Below are 14,171 nucleotides of genomic sequence, written 5' to 3'. Positions count from 1 at the left end.
CTCCCAACATCTGTTATCAGCTCTAATTGCAAACAAAGGCTGAGGTAAGCAGCAGACTGAAAAGCCACTTTGTAAACAGATTTTTCCAGCTTGGTTGTTGCTTCAGTTCAACTATGAGCAAGTCTTTTACTATAATTATTCCTGGTACAAGCAGAGAATTGAGATTTCTTTCAATTTATCTTCACCCTACCTCTTGGCTACAGAAACCAAGCTAGACTACCATACAACAAGCCTCTTCAGAGTTCAGATCCAAAAGCTGTGTTTTACCAGATCTTCTAGGAAAAGATTTTGGAGAATCTTACTGAAATTACAATTTCTGTATTTTTGCCGATATACACATTCCTCCTCCTCAATAACCTTTAGCTTTCAGTAAACTTCTAGTCTGGGGAATAATAAGTTTTGTGACACCCTGGGCGTTGTTGGCAACCAGAGGATGTCGCTTAACTCATACATATTGACTAATTTTTATAAAAATGAATCTGCACAACTGTAATATTTGGTCAGACCTACATCATCTTCTTTAGATAAGCAGAAATTGGAATAAATAATTCTCAGCACTTCTTATCTTCAGAGTGCATTAAAGAACCCATAGATCTTCATTACAGGGGTATTTTATGAGCTGGTCAAGAATGGCTTCTGTCCAAAACCAGAAATTTTGTAAAAAAGTTACCTAATTTTTTCCATTTTTTAAATAAAAGCCACAAAAATTTTGATTTTTCTCCCTCTATTCCTTTTTCAATGGCAAAACAAAAAGAGGGAAAATGGGATGGGAGGAACAGAAGAGGGGAAAAGGTACATGACATCTGAAAAGAACAGCATTCTAAAATGTTTAAAAACTTAAAAACAAAAAACATTGTTGATATTTTTGTGATTTTCCCGCCCCCTCATTTTTCAACAAGCTGTATCTACGCTATTATCACTAGATCGGACTAGAGGACGACAGTTCTATTTCAGAACTTTTGAGGTTCCAAAATTTATTTTTGTTCTGCACTGGGATGAAAACCCTTTCAAATGCTTTTGCACAAATGAAATGGTCTCAAAATGTCTGTTTTTGGATCAAAACCTGAGCTTGGGAAGGCACTGCCTTGGGATATGGGAGACCCAGGTTCACGTCCCTACTCTGCCTGATTCAGAGCAGAGTTCTTCATTCCAGATCACTCTGCATCAGGCAGAGCAGTGACTTGAACCAGGATCTCCTACATCCCAACCAACCACTACACAGTGAGAGAGTCTCTCTCTCTCAAAAAAAAAAACCAAAACCAAAAAACCCTAATGACAAAAACCGCAAACTGCTAAGTCTCTGCTAAACGTTTCAGCTTCGATGAAACAAATTTTGATGAATTTAATCTAGTCAAAAGTATTCCGACCAGCTCAAACTAGCATCTCCCTTTTTTCTCCCCCCAGAAAGAGGAATCTGAGGCACACAAAAAATTAAACCACAGGCCAGGGTTTTGTTCATAAACATAATTTTATTTTGTTCCAAGTATGTGCCCTTGTTGATTCAACAATGATGTCTGGAGCTTCAGGTCCTCCTCCGACCAAAGAAGATTGACATGGAAACACTTCACCTGACTTGTTTGCTCACAATTTCTGTTCTCTCTCTTCTTCTCAGCAGTTGAAAGTCTGTAAGGCTCAGAGAGATAGACTGTAACACTTGCAGCTTATTCCGAGATGGGTAAAAATACAGCGAACAAAGAATTAGTAAAACAAAGACTCAGGGCTGCAGAGGGCTTCGAATATACAGACAGATATAAAACCCCGTATTTGGATTTTAACTGATTGGCTTCTTTTTGTCTTGTAACCAAAATATAAACCATTTAGACTGTGGTCTCCTGCTGTTCCCATCCTCCTACTCATTCCCATCCCGCAACAGTAATAACAGTATAAAAAAGGCTTGATGTTCCTAAAACACTTTGTTTTTTTAACTAAGATTTTGTATTAAATCATGTTCCCTCCTCCTTCACAAACTAACTTGGAGCTGGTAACACGGCAATATGGACTGGACAAGACTGGGTAAAGCATGAATTTCTGATGGGTGAAGAGCTGATTATAACTTTTTGCTATTTGGTGCAGGGATGTGCTTTGCATTTCCATTGACTTAAATGCTACAAAATGAAGCAAGTTATTGTTGGTGCTGGCGCCAATTTGAGCATTAAGAAAAACCTAATGATCCTGGAGTAGGTCGTGGACACGTGGAAAGTTTCTTGGCTCAATATTTACACAGATGTTTTAAATCATGGCTTGTGAAATGTATTTATTTCCCAAAGATAATCCCTCTCCTGAAAAAACAAACTAAAAATCCCTTGATCCAAACCCCATTTCTTTCTAAGAGTTTTGTTAGAAATCTTGATTCCCCAATTTATCTTAGCACCCCTCATTAAAAGCAGAATAGTGAACAATGATTTTGTTTTCTTAAGAAAAAAGAAGAAGCTGCTAATCTTTATGGAGACCGTCGCTCTTTTTTCATGAGTAAATGACACTGGATGGTGCGGATTCGACTCTTTGCTGGTGCAAACTCAGGCTGGAGTTTTAATGTTGATTCATACCATCTCATGGCCTTTTCAAACTCCTCCTGTAAGGAAAGAAGATCGAAAATGTCAGCTTTCAAAACAGCAAAAGCCACAACATATTCTATTCACTTCCTGTCCTAAATGATTGTGCAGTGCTGTGGTGGGTCATTAAATGTGAAGTGATCTCTATATTTTCTTCACCTACCTCTCAGGGATGTTATGTGGTTTACGACCTAATCCCACAGAATGATGAGTGACAATTAAGTCAATGAGAGTTGAGCATGCTCAGCCCCTCCCAGGATATGACTTTTGGGGGTACATTTACACTAGAATAAAAGGACCATGGTATGGCATGGCTGGGCTGGGTCAGCTGACTTGGGCTTGCAGGGCTTGGACTGCAGGGCTAAACATTGCTGTGTAGATATTCAGGCTCAGGCTTGAGCCTGGGCTCTGAGACCCTCCCCCTTCGTGGGAGTCCCAGAGCTCGGGCTCTACCCGGAGCTCAAATATCTACAGAGCAATTTTAAAATCCTGCAGCCTGAGCCAGCTGACCTGGGCCAGCCGTGGGCATTTAATTGCCATGCAGACTTGATCAATAAGTATTTATAAAGCACTTTGAGATCCTTGGATAAAAGGAGATATAATGCCTAGTACTGTAGCCTATTTTTCAAGATTTTTTTTTTCTATCTCAGTTTTTTTCTTTTAAACACAAGTTGCACAGTGCATTGAAAGGCAGTGTGGGTCAGCGCTTAGAGCAGGAGACTCAGAGTTAAGACTCCTGGGTCTTGCTCTGCTGTTGACTCAACAACAACTCACACCTGTTCTGTACCTCAGTGTTTCCGTTTATACAATGGGGATAATACTCACCTCCCCGTGAGGTTAGGAAGCTTAATTAAATCAAGGCTGGTGAGGCTTTCTGAAATTTTTGGATAAAAGATGCCAAGTGTTATTTATAATAGTTACACAGACCAACCAACAAAGTTTTTCTATGATTCACACAAGAAGGGGCATTTGTTGTGGAATTACGCCTAAGTAGCCCCAAACTAGTTTCTTATGGGAAAAGTGAGAAATTAATGAGCAGCATCTGATGTGAAGAACCAGAGACTTTTCCATTTTCAGCTCCTATTATTTACAGTTCCGTTAGTAACATACATAAGGATAAATTTTATAGTGATTTGGTTTTACCCTGATGTCCCTTTAGTTTTATTTTCCGCACAAAACTGTAGAATTGTGTAAGACTCTGTAGAATCTCCCAGAATTTTCTCCACTTGCCAGATGGCTAACATTTCCAAATTATATGACAATTTGCTGGTTAAATCTACTGTATGTCAACATTTTTAATGCTGTATTGGTAGCTAATATGACATTTTTGATACTTAGCTTACTGGGACAGATTCTGCTCTCAGAAACAGTAAAGTAATCCCATTCACCCTGCTGGAGCTACTCTTTTTGATGTATGTGTAACTTGACCCAGAAGGGGAATTTGTCTCCATGCTGCAGGCCCTATGTAGTGCCTGAACTGGTGCAAAAAAGGCCCCTCACAGGGAATATCCCAAGTCCAGGGAGCCCTCTCCACTTGGCGCTGAACCAATTCTGCCAGCTCTGTCGTGCCCAACCCCCACATCCCCCACCAAGAACCCCTAGATCCAGGGGGCATTTTGGAGGCAGGGAAAGGGTGTGCTGAGGATGGGAAAAGGCATGGTGGTATGTATTTTCAGAAGATTAACTTTAAAGGGACACCAGCAACTCAATTTCACTTCTGTCTGACATGTTTTGCATACTATTACCTCAAGTGACCACTCAGATTACTATAATATAAAAGGGTAGTAGAAAAAAACTCTCAGTTTGTTTCCACTGTACATTTGGCAACACTGTGTGCAGTTAGTGCCACAATATATCCAATTATTTATATGTTCCACCCCCACTACAGTAGTACCTGGCCACCCAGTCAGTTTCCTCTGTTATTTGTGTGGGCCTTTCATACAGCAACAAAGGAGAGTCAAAACATTTTAAAACATTAAGAATATGTGACTAAGTCCTGAAAAATTGGCAGGGGCAATCAGAGGCAAGTGTAGTACCTGAAAATACTTCAGACTCATTCGTTGATACTAACTAGATTTCAAGTTGATGGTACCCCTTTAACCATCCTGATTTCTTGACACCAGCCCTACTAATTGATTAGAATCAAGTATACAACATAGGTCAAATGAGAAATGGATAATGTAGGAGCATGAGAGACACTTGCTCCTTTTAATCAACAGGGTGTAGAATCATATGTTGAAAGAAATATGTCTATAATGTGAGGGAGTTTAAACTCTCTCTAGCAACTAGAGATCTTTGTGGGTTGATAATCTAGATATTGAAATTGTGCCTCACTTGCATTATCCAGTTATTTTGTATTGTATTGTAACCCTTGGGCCTATAGACAGTGACATTATTTATAGGGGAAATTAAGCAGAATTATCTACAGCTGGCTACTGTCATTACTAGGCCTTGTAGCTATAGCATTGTGACACCAGACTATAAATACAGTAGCCATCCCAGTATTAAATGATCAGTTTAGATGTTGGAATAATTGAAAGAGCATATTTGACAGAATATTCCTCCTTTCTGATCTTGCTTATCTCCACTTCCAGCCTCCTGAACCTCTAGCCTTGAAATTCTAAGTTTGCTCTTGGGCTCAAAGCTGCTTTACGCTGTATCTGGAGATGGGAGAAAATCTAGCAGCTGCTACTCACCATTGCAACATAGACATTAGCTAGTGTGAAATGATTAACCACGAAGTGCGGGGCTATTTCCACTGCCATGGTAGCCACGATGATGGCATCATTCCAAAGTTTTGCATTGTGGAAGATGTTCGCTAGGCTTATTAGTGGGACATCCTGAAAAGAGAAGAGCCAGAGGTATAAAGGGAGGGGGCAGTACAAGCTGCAGTCTCTTGACCCTGCATCAGGGAGTTGGTAGTGAATGCTATCGGCAGAGGGGCTCTGCCCTCTCTTCCCTCCCACTGGATTATTTCTTGGAGATGGATGGGTTGCTCCTATTTTATTTCTCATGGGTTTAGACTTCAGAAGTACAAATCCAGATCTCTGTAATATTTATATGTAATTACACACAAAAATCTACATTAACAGATCATTCATTATGGTTGCAAAGTCAAGCACTCAAAGGTTAAGAAATGCTAGGTTTAAGGTTGCCTCTGCAATCCTAATTTGGCTCCCTTAAGCATATGCATGATATAATCTTTAATTACATGATCCCATACTATTTTTCCCCCACGGGACTCCGCTGGGGATAAATCAGTGTTGTGTAGTGAAGTTCTCATATGTTGCAGAAGTTAGAAGGTGTGTAGTGATGAGGCAGGGGATTTCTGGAAGAGAAAGGATGGTCTTATCGTTAACGCAGCTGAATGCTTTGTCACAGAGTTCCTATGTGATGCTGGGAAAGTTGCATAAACCCAGTTTTCACAGGTGGCCACTAATTGTTTATTCCTCATTTTCTGGGCACCTCACGGGGGTCTGATTTGCAGAAGAGTGGAGCACTCACAGTTGCAAATTAAATCAATGAGAGCTATGATGTGAACACACAAATTGCTACATAATGCTAAGTACTCTTAAAAAAAAAAAATCAGGCCCTAGACATCTCATATTGGGCACCCAAAACTAATGGACACTTCTGACAGTCTCCCTGTGTTTCCACTCCACATCGTTAAAACGGGGAGAGTACCTCACTTCACCTCACCTCACCGGGTGTTGTAAAAATAAATTCATTCATGTTTGTGAAGCACTCAGATACTATAGTGAAGAGTGCCACAGAAAAACCTACAAGGAAACTCTGTAGTCAGAAAAGGGTTTGAATAACATTCCGTAAATAAGGCATGGAGACACACACGAGGATAAAACAAAATATTGAATAGCTGCTCATTCAGTGCCAAACCTCAGAGAGTTTTCAAGCTGTTGGATTTCAACAAACCAAGCCCACGTGTTTTCTGGAGACAGCTGCTCCTTCAAGTAGGAAGACAAGTCCTGAGGTTGGAAAGCATTCTGGTGTTGAGCAATGATATGAAATTGCTGGAGATTGGTCAGCACTGCAAGGGTGTGTTCGTGCCAAGTTGGCAGTGTGCTAACAACTGCCAATCATGTTACTCCAATTCCTCCCACAAAACACATTGCTAAGGGAACCAATTCTGAAGACCCTTAAACAGTTCAATAAAAAGAAAGTGGTGGGGAGATAAATAAAAAGTTGATGGCGCTTAACCTGCATAATCTCCTAGTTCCAGTCTTCCTTTAAGAGATGCAGGACAAAGCAAGACTGAATTACAGAAGTGAAACAGATGCAGTAGAAGTGAAATAGATACAGTGTTGTCAGGTGGAGTGCACTAGGGACAGGGAAGCCAGGCATAAACTAATTTCTCTCTTTCCACCCATGAAGAGCCCATCACCACAGTATCTGACCACCGCACAAACACATGTACCTCCTCCCAATACCCCTTCAGGTAGGGAAGCACCCTAATCGCCATTTTACAGATGGGGAATAGAGGTGCACACAAAGACTAAGTGATTGGGCCAGGAAGTTTGTGGCAGAGCCAGCAACAGACCCCAGACCTCCCAAATTGCAATCCAATGCCTTAATGACAAAACCATTCTTCCTTTTTTTCCCTTCAGTTCTAATCCCAGCTCTGCCATGGACTCGCTGAGTAGCCTTGGCTACGTCCCTTCTCCATTCTATGCCTCAGTTCCCATAGCTGTAAAAAGAGGCTAATAACTATGACCAACCTCCCCAACAGAGGTAAAACTCTTTGTAGATGGAAAGTCTTATATAAGCAGTAAGCATTCCTAGAACATATTAACTAATCCCTGGGTGGCAGAAACCCCAAATTCCTGTTCCAGCATGCCTACATAAATTTAGCAGCTAAGGCAACTCCATATGATCAAGGGATTCATGTATATATCGACAGCCTGCCTGCCATTTATTACTGAGCATATCAGTCTTGAAGGACATTCACCTGCTTTTCCAGGCTCGGGGAGACTTATAACTGTGTCTTCTGCTGCTGTGTAAAAATACATCCTATATTAAAGAGGTGATGAAAGCCTCAAGGACCTTCACTAGGACTGGCTAATATCTTAGGTCAATGTGTTGGCCAGGTGAGAGTGCATATGACATTTACACTAGTTGGGGGGCGCTGATGAGAGCCAACTGATGAGAACTTGTTATCTGGCTACATATGAGCCACAAGTTGGGAAGAGCTGCCAGTATTTCATTTCAGCAGCAAACAGTGTTGTACGTACCTTCATGTGATGCGGTGCATAGTGCAAGGCCTGCCGCAGACAGTCTATTGCCTTCTTCCCTTGACCTTTCACCCTCCAGTAGAGAGCTGCCATGCTGGAGAGGACCCAAGAAGTCTGATTCTGAAAAAAAAAAAACCAATGCAGCAGGGGGAAAAGAATTACACAAACCTGTACAAAACATTCTCCCAGCCCCACCTCCTCCCTCTACATTCCCCCCAGATCCATAACCAATGTTTTCCATTTAAAAATTAAACAGTATACCTTTACAAAAGGCAGCAAAAAAGAGTTTGTTGCCTAATAATGAGATATACAAAACAGCTAAGTTATTTAGGTTGCAAAGTCAAATGCCTGAAAATGCCAAATTTATGGTTGCTTCTGCAACTTTCATTGTGACCTGTTGTGCATCCATCTTGTACACTCTTGAGGCATGAGTCCTATGGAAGAATAGTATGTAATTAAGGACTGTAACTATGTATCTGCACCAGCAGGAGAAATCAGTGTTGCATGGACAACCTTAATTCTGGCATTTCATAATTTCTGAGTGCTTGACCTAAAGAAAGAAGAGTTTAGTCACTCTCGAGTAACTATGGTCCTTTCAGATGTGTTGTCCACCTGGATTCTACTATTGGCATGCATACAATCCATGCATGTAAGATTGAATTCTCCTAGCCAGCAGTGTTTGTTGGGACTACACCTGCACCCTAGTTGTCATTATGCCTCCCCACCCCACCAGCTGAAGGCACAAAAGAAAGAACAGGCCCAACCGTCCACCGGTTCCTTCACCAATACAGAATCCCAAAGGAGGAGGACTCCATAGTTGTGGGGAAGGGGGGGGGTGGTCATGGAATCCATATGTATTACATCTTAAAGAACCACAGTTACTGTAGGGTAGATAACTGAGTGACTGTTCACACAGATTTCACTCTTGGTAACTAACAAGCAGCTATCCTGGCTGCTTGGAGATGGCTAGTCGGAGTCCTACTTAAACAAAGACGTCAGGACAGCCCTACCAAAGTGGGCATCTGATCTAGAAGCCTCTACCAAAGAGTAGTGGACCATTATGGAACTAAAAGTCTAGGTTGTTCCAGGGCTAGTAGATAGTCCAGTATTGCTGAAATGAGTGATATCAAGACAGACCATTGACGCTGAGATGCCCAAATAGGAAACCTCTTCCATTAACTTTATAAATGAGCCTGGTTCAGGGTTTCCTGCTTTGGAGCAGAATGTTCTGAACTTCACCTGATCAACTTCTTTTGGTGGATGTCAGTCAGACAGCAGATATAATGAAACTGGGTCCAGGTATAAAATCTGACCATTGTTCTATGAGATGCACACACGCACATGCACACTATTAATCAGGGGTGAAAGTAACTTAAAGGACTTACCGGTACTCTGGAGTCCTCAGCGGGGGCATGGCCTCAATTGGAAGAGACTGGGCCTTTAATGACTTAAAGGCCCCTGGAGCTCTCAGCTGCAGTGGCGGCTGGGAGACCCGGGGCGATTTAAAGGGCCCGGGGCTCCAGCCACCCCTACTGCAGCATAGCTCCGGGCCCCTTAAATCACTGCCGGAGCCCCGGGCCCTTTAAAGTGCCACCCGAGCCCCACTGCCTGAGCCCCAGGTTAGCGGCAGCAGGGCTCCAGCGGTGATTTAAAGGGCCCAGGGCTCCGGCCACTGCAGGTCTGGTACGCCGTACCAGACTGTACTGGCTTACTTTCACCTCTGCTATTAACTCAAAAGCAGGCTTGCAGTGTTTGGATAGGTTATTTGGCTAAGGAATAAAACTAGCTGATGGACGATCTGTGTTCTATGCTTAACCCAGCCACAGTCTTAGTGAGAGGCCTGTGGTAGACCACAGGGCAAATTCCTGGTTCACTTATTTGGGTGAAGCTCACTGGATTCAGTGGGAGCTGTAACTGTGTAAGAGAGGAGAATTTGGACATTAATCTCTCAATATTTTAGTTTCCTCAGCTTTAAAACAGACATAACAGTACTGTCCCTATTTGGCAGGGGTATGCTAAGCCTCCATTTATTAATGTTTTCAAAGTTCTTTAAGATCCTCAGCTGGAAGCCAGTGAAGAAGAATGAAAACACTGCCCAGTACAGGGATGATGTCATATGGGTTGAATATTTTAAACGTTTTATTTTATTAAAGAGATATGCACAGAGATCTGATGCATTCACCTCATGTTGTATAAGCACAGAAGGTGGGTCAGAAAAAAGCGTACAAGCAATTGTAGGTACTGCATAGAGACAGAACTCTCTTTAAACTATCATCCTAGACTGAGTTTCTAGACACATAGCCCTGAGGCTGGATTGTCAGGCAAGTAAAGAACAGGACACTATAAGACCCTGCTTCAATTTTGTTTGTCGCACACACATACCTTTTCCAAAACTTTGGCTATTCGAGTTCCGACTTGTTCTAATGACTGTGGTGAATATTGGTCTTTGCCAAGATTCTGTAATACCTGGGAAGGAGGAAAAGGCAGGTGCTTAGAGGATGGAAATTGACAAGATGAAATCAAGGAAAAACAGATAAGAAAATGGCTTCTTAAAATCTGATGCTGTCTCCCAGCAAAGACCTGATCCCTCCCCTAAGAAGCACTCTGTGTTGCCTGCGTATCTGGGGGCTTTTGTATATGCTACAAATGCACTAGCTGGCAGTGAGAATAGGGCCCCTGAAGCCAATACTGAAATGTGGAAGACATGACAAGAAAGGATTCAGCATTTTGTGATCTGCTCAACATACATGGCAAACTTTTCTTTACATAGCTTCGTTATTGGCAAAAGATCCCAGATTGACAGCTCTAGTGACTGTTTAGCCACAGAATAGGTACAGCCTTGGCGGCAGTTGCTTTACAAATTTCCTCTCCAGTGTGTCTTAGAGGGACCACTTCTAGGAATGAGGAGGCAGTTCAGTGTCCAGGGACCATTTGATTCTCATCTCTTTTGTTTAGAAAGCCAACAAGGGAATTAACAATATGGCCTCTGAGCTACTAAAAAATGATGAGAGATCATCATAGGCTGCTGAATACCCATTAGATGGTAGTATTCATCCACTACTACCCATGAACAGTCAATCAGCGAGGAAAGGTTCATTAGCCTACTACAAATCCTTGGAACCATCCTATCCTTAATATAAACCTAATTATCTCTTGATCCTTAAAATCTCGGATAGCCACCAAACAGCAGTGTGAAGACAGAAGTGTACCTCTTTTAGCTGACTCTCTCCAGTGTAATGCAGGCTAGCCCTATTGGAAACCCCTTGCAGATGGTCCAAGGTGTGCATACTGGCAGGTAGATTGGGGCTGCAAAGGGGCTCCATGGCTGGTTCTTGCAGCTGTGTGGCAAAATCGATGTGCTCTGTAATGCTAGAAAGGAATTAAAACAAGTTCTAAGTCATACAAGACCCTCCTGGTCAGGAGAAGGAGAGGGAGGAGTCAATTAACAAAAACAGCTTATCTAGCAGGTAAGTTTTGTTTGGATGCTGGCAGAACCTCATTTGGAGAACAGGAAGAATTTGACCTTCACTCTGAAGACAAAATTCTAAAACAGCAGCCTTCTTTGCTAACCCATTCTAGCTGATGCTTGTCTATCTTATTAGACTGCATAACTAAGTGGTAGAGAAACCAGGTAGGTGAGATAATATCTTTTATTGAACCATCTTCTGTTTGCGAGACAGAAAGTTTTCGAGCTCACACGGAGCTCTTCTTCAGGAGTGGCCATTAACCACAAGCTAGTTTCCTTACAGCAGCAGAGTTGATATAGGTCACCAAGGATGGAGGTATATTGGTAGTTTTTCCATTAGCACTTCATACACGTATGATTATACAGCTCACACAACCCACCCATCCCCAACCCGGCTCAGTGTTTGCATTAGTTAGAGCAGGTTTCCAAATCCAAGACAGCTCACCCTCCTCTGTCTGCCTAATCAATAGGTTTTATATTCTCTTCTGTGAAGAATCCAAATACAAAGGGGACTTGCAATATTACAGAATGGGCTAGAAAGGGATGAGAAAAGGAGAAGGGAAATAGTCTATTTATTTTGTTTTAAACAACAGTCATTATAAGGAAAAACCACTCAACAACAGAATACAACAAAAATTAAACTAACCAATATGTAAATCAAAAAACCAAAATATACCCGTGCAAACCCACAGCCCTTCCCCAAAGCCCGAGCAAATAGATGGCCTTTGCAGCAATCCCTGAACGTCAACAGATTCTGACCAAGGTGGGCATCAAGGTCCAGAGTCGAAAGGCCCTGCTGGAGAATGACCTGCTGACAGCCTCCTCTCTATTATATCACTGGGATCTAACTCAGCACCTCCATTGACCGCAACTACAACACTATCACTCACAGGCAGCACTCTCTCAGTCCTTAAACCTGGGAGCATTGGTGTCGTGCTCACAAGATACTGTGCATAAGAAATAGGCTGCAGGATTCCGCGCAAGAATGGATTTACGGAGGAGGAGCCCCATGTATATTGAGGTGACAGGGGCAGGGACAACAGTAACATGGTTTGTATTTGTGAGAAAAGATTCTTGCCAAGCACAGATAGAAAATAGCTGCCCTGTTCATTGCTGCTAGAGGACCATCTGAAACAACTGAGGATCTACCACTACCCCTAAACTGCAAATGTGGGTGACCCACAGGGACAGACACCCTCAAAGCAAAGAACAAAGGGGCTGTCTCAGTTCCCAGCCCTGCTGTTGGCTCCATGTTAAAGACTCACCTCCTTGGATTGACTACCATAGAGGTGGTATCAAGATTGGCTGAAGCCATAGTAGAGTTGCCATTTGCTTTAGTGGGCCACTAAGATGTTTGGCATACGTACATAAGACCACCATATAGCCACCCTACCCCAATTACTTAAGTTCACATGCATGATACTCACTCAATATTTTTAGCAGAAACAGCTAGCCATGTGCTGGCTACAGTAGTGAACTCCACCCTCCGGAGTTTCAAACACTCGTCAGGACTTGGCCAGCCCAGGCTGCGATAGTCACGCCTTTTTCCTAGAAAGAAGCAGGTAATACAAGGAATTATCTTAAAAAAAAAAAAAAAAAAAGAAGCAAGCTACAAAGATTCATTTTTAAAGATTTAAAAAGCGTCAGATTTACACAGCACTTTACACATGTAGAGGCATGTGAGGTATTCCCTGCCTCAAAGAGCTACGACCTCAATCCTGCAATTGGATCCCTGTGAAAAGAGCCCCACACCTGTCTGGAACCCAGAGGTCTGTCTATGGTGATCTGATTGCTGGATTGGAGCCTAAATAGGATATGACAGGCTCCAATGTGTATGTTTAAAAACTTTTTTATTAATACCTTTCCACATCTGAAGTTTAAGAATAATAATTCTCTGGGTTACACACAAAAAAAGCAATGTGTTACCTGCATTTGTGCACTTGAACTTTTTTGAGGTAAATTATTAAATAGAAAATATTACCAAGGAGGTGCTGAGCTTTCCTTGTCATTTCTGCAGTTACTTCCAGAATCAATGCAAATATTTTTTGATTATTGTAGCCTCTGTTCTTCTTGTTTCAGAGTGAGATGGAATAATATTATTATTGATCATGATGGATGATAACTTTTACACCGTCTTGCTTGTGGATCTAAGAGTACTTTAGAAACCATTAAGAAATTAAATCTCGGAAATCCCCATTAGGTTGGTGAATATTATTCTTCCCATTTTACAGATGAGTAGATTGAGGCAGGGAGATAATTTGTCCATGGTTACTCAGAAGATCAGTGACAAAGTAAGGAATAAGACCAGTGGGCCAAAACCCACTGAAGTCTTTCCACTGACTTCAGTGTGTTTTGGAACAGGCCCTAACATTTCAGATTTCCCGTTTTAATCACCAGTCAATACTGTCTCTCACATGGGAGTTTCAAAACAAGTGGAGTGTATAAACAGAAGAACATTTTAGCCATTAAATAGCTCAGCAAGAGGCTAACTATGCTGGCCCTATATGGTTCTCACTATTACAGTGCTTAATAACATCAACAATACTATGTAGAGAAAAAAAAAAAGCAAGCAAAGAGCTAAATACATTGCCTAGGCAGCATTTCAAGTTCTATTTCTACTTACTTGATTTTCTTTCGCCATTTGGATCCAAATCTTACCTCCTACGCCTGCATGAAAGTGCTTTCCCTTTATTTTTGCAAAATTAAAATAAATCTATTACATCAACTCATAGAAAACACTGATTAGAGGCCTGTTAAAGGAAGTTGCACTCAGTGTGTCAGTGGGAAAATTCATGCCAGGGTAATCATTTCTCAGCATGTCGGTACTGTGGAATGCATTTCACTCTTCGGTATTCAGTAGTTTACATGGGCATTTCTGAGCCCACCCTGCTGCTGGTGGTGGTGGTG

The 14,171-nt window shown here is 41.9% G+C and overlaps 1 protein-coding gene across 10 annotated transcripts in view; it reads right to left on the bottom strand.

Annotated features, from left to right (window-relative positions):
* Window positions 1-1,449: 1,449 nt before the first annotated feature.
* TTC17 (tetratricopeptide repeat domain 17) overlaps window positions 1,450-14,171 on the bottom strand; it is an 88,944-nt gene continuing 76,222 nt past the window's right edge. For 3 of the 10 annotated variants that reach the window (XM_007061269.4, XM_037900076.2, XM_037900079.2), the window contains 6 exons: window positions 12,692-12,812; window positions 11,008-11,167; window positions 10,181-10,264; window positions 7,799-7,918; window positions 5,249-5,392; window positions 1,450-2,572 (listed from right to left, as the gene is read on the bottom strand). In XM_007061269.4, the coding sequence (XP_007061331.3) occupies window positions 2,441-2,572; window positions 5,249-5,392; window positions 7,799-7,918; window positions 10,181-10,264; window positions 11,008-11,167; window positions 12,692-12,812 (761 nt within the window). In that variant the 3' untranslated portion in view covers window positions 1,450-2,440. Of the gene's footprint in view, window positions 5,393-7,798; window positions 7,919-9,433; window positions 9,713-10,180; window positions 10,265-11,007; window positions 11,168-12,691; window positions 12,813-14,171 lie in introns of those variants that run through there. The other 7 variants (XM_043549757.1, XM_043549759.1, XM_037900078.2 and 4 more) reach the window with 6 other exon arrangements.

Source organism: Chelonia mydas, chromosome 6 (assembly GCF_015237465.2).
Source record: "Chelonia mydas isolate rCheMyd1 chromosome 6, rCheMyd1.pri.v2, whole genome shotgun sequence".
In the NCBI taxonomy this organism is placed as follows: Eukaryota; Metazoa; Chordata; order Testudines; family Cheloniidae; genus Chelonia; species Chelonia mydas.
The sequence above is the reverse complement of the archived record's forward strand: the minus strand, read 5'-3'. Positions and strand labels throughout refer to the sequence as shown.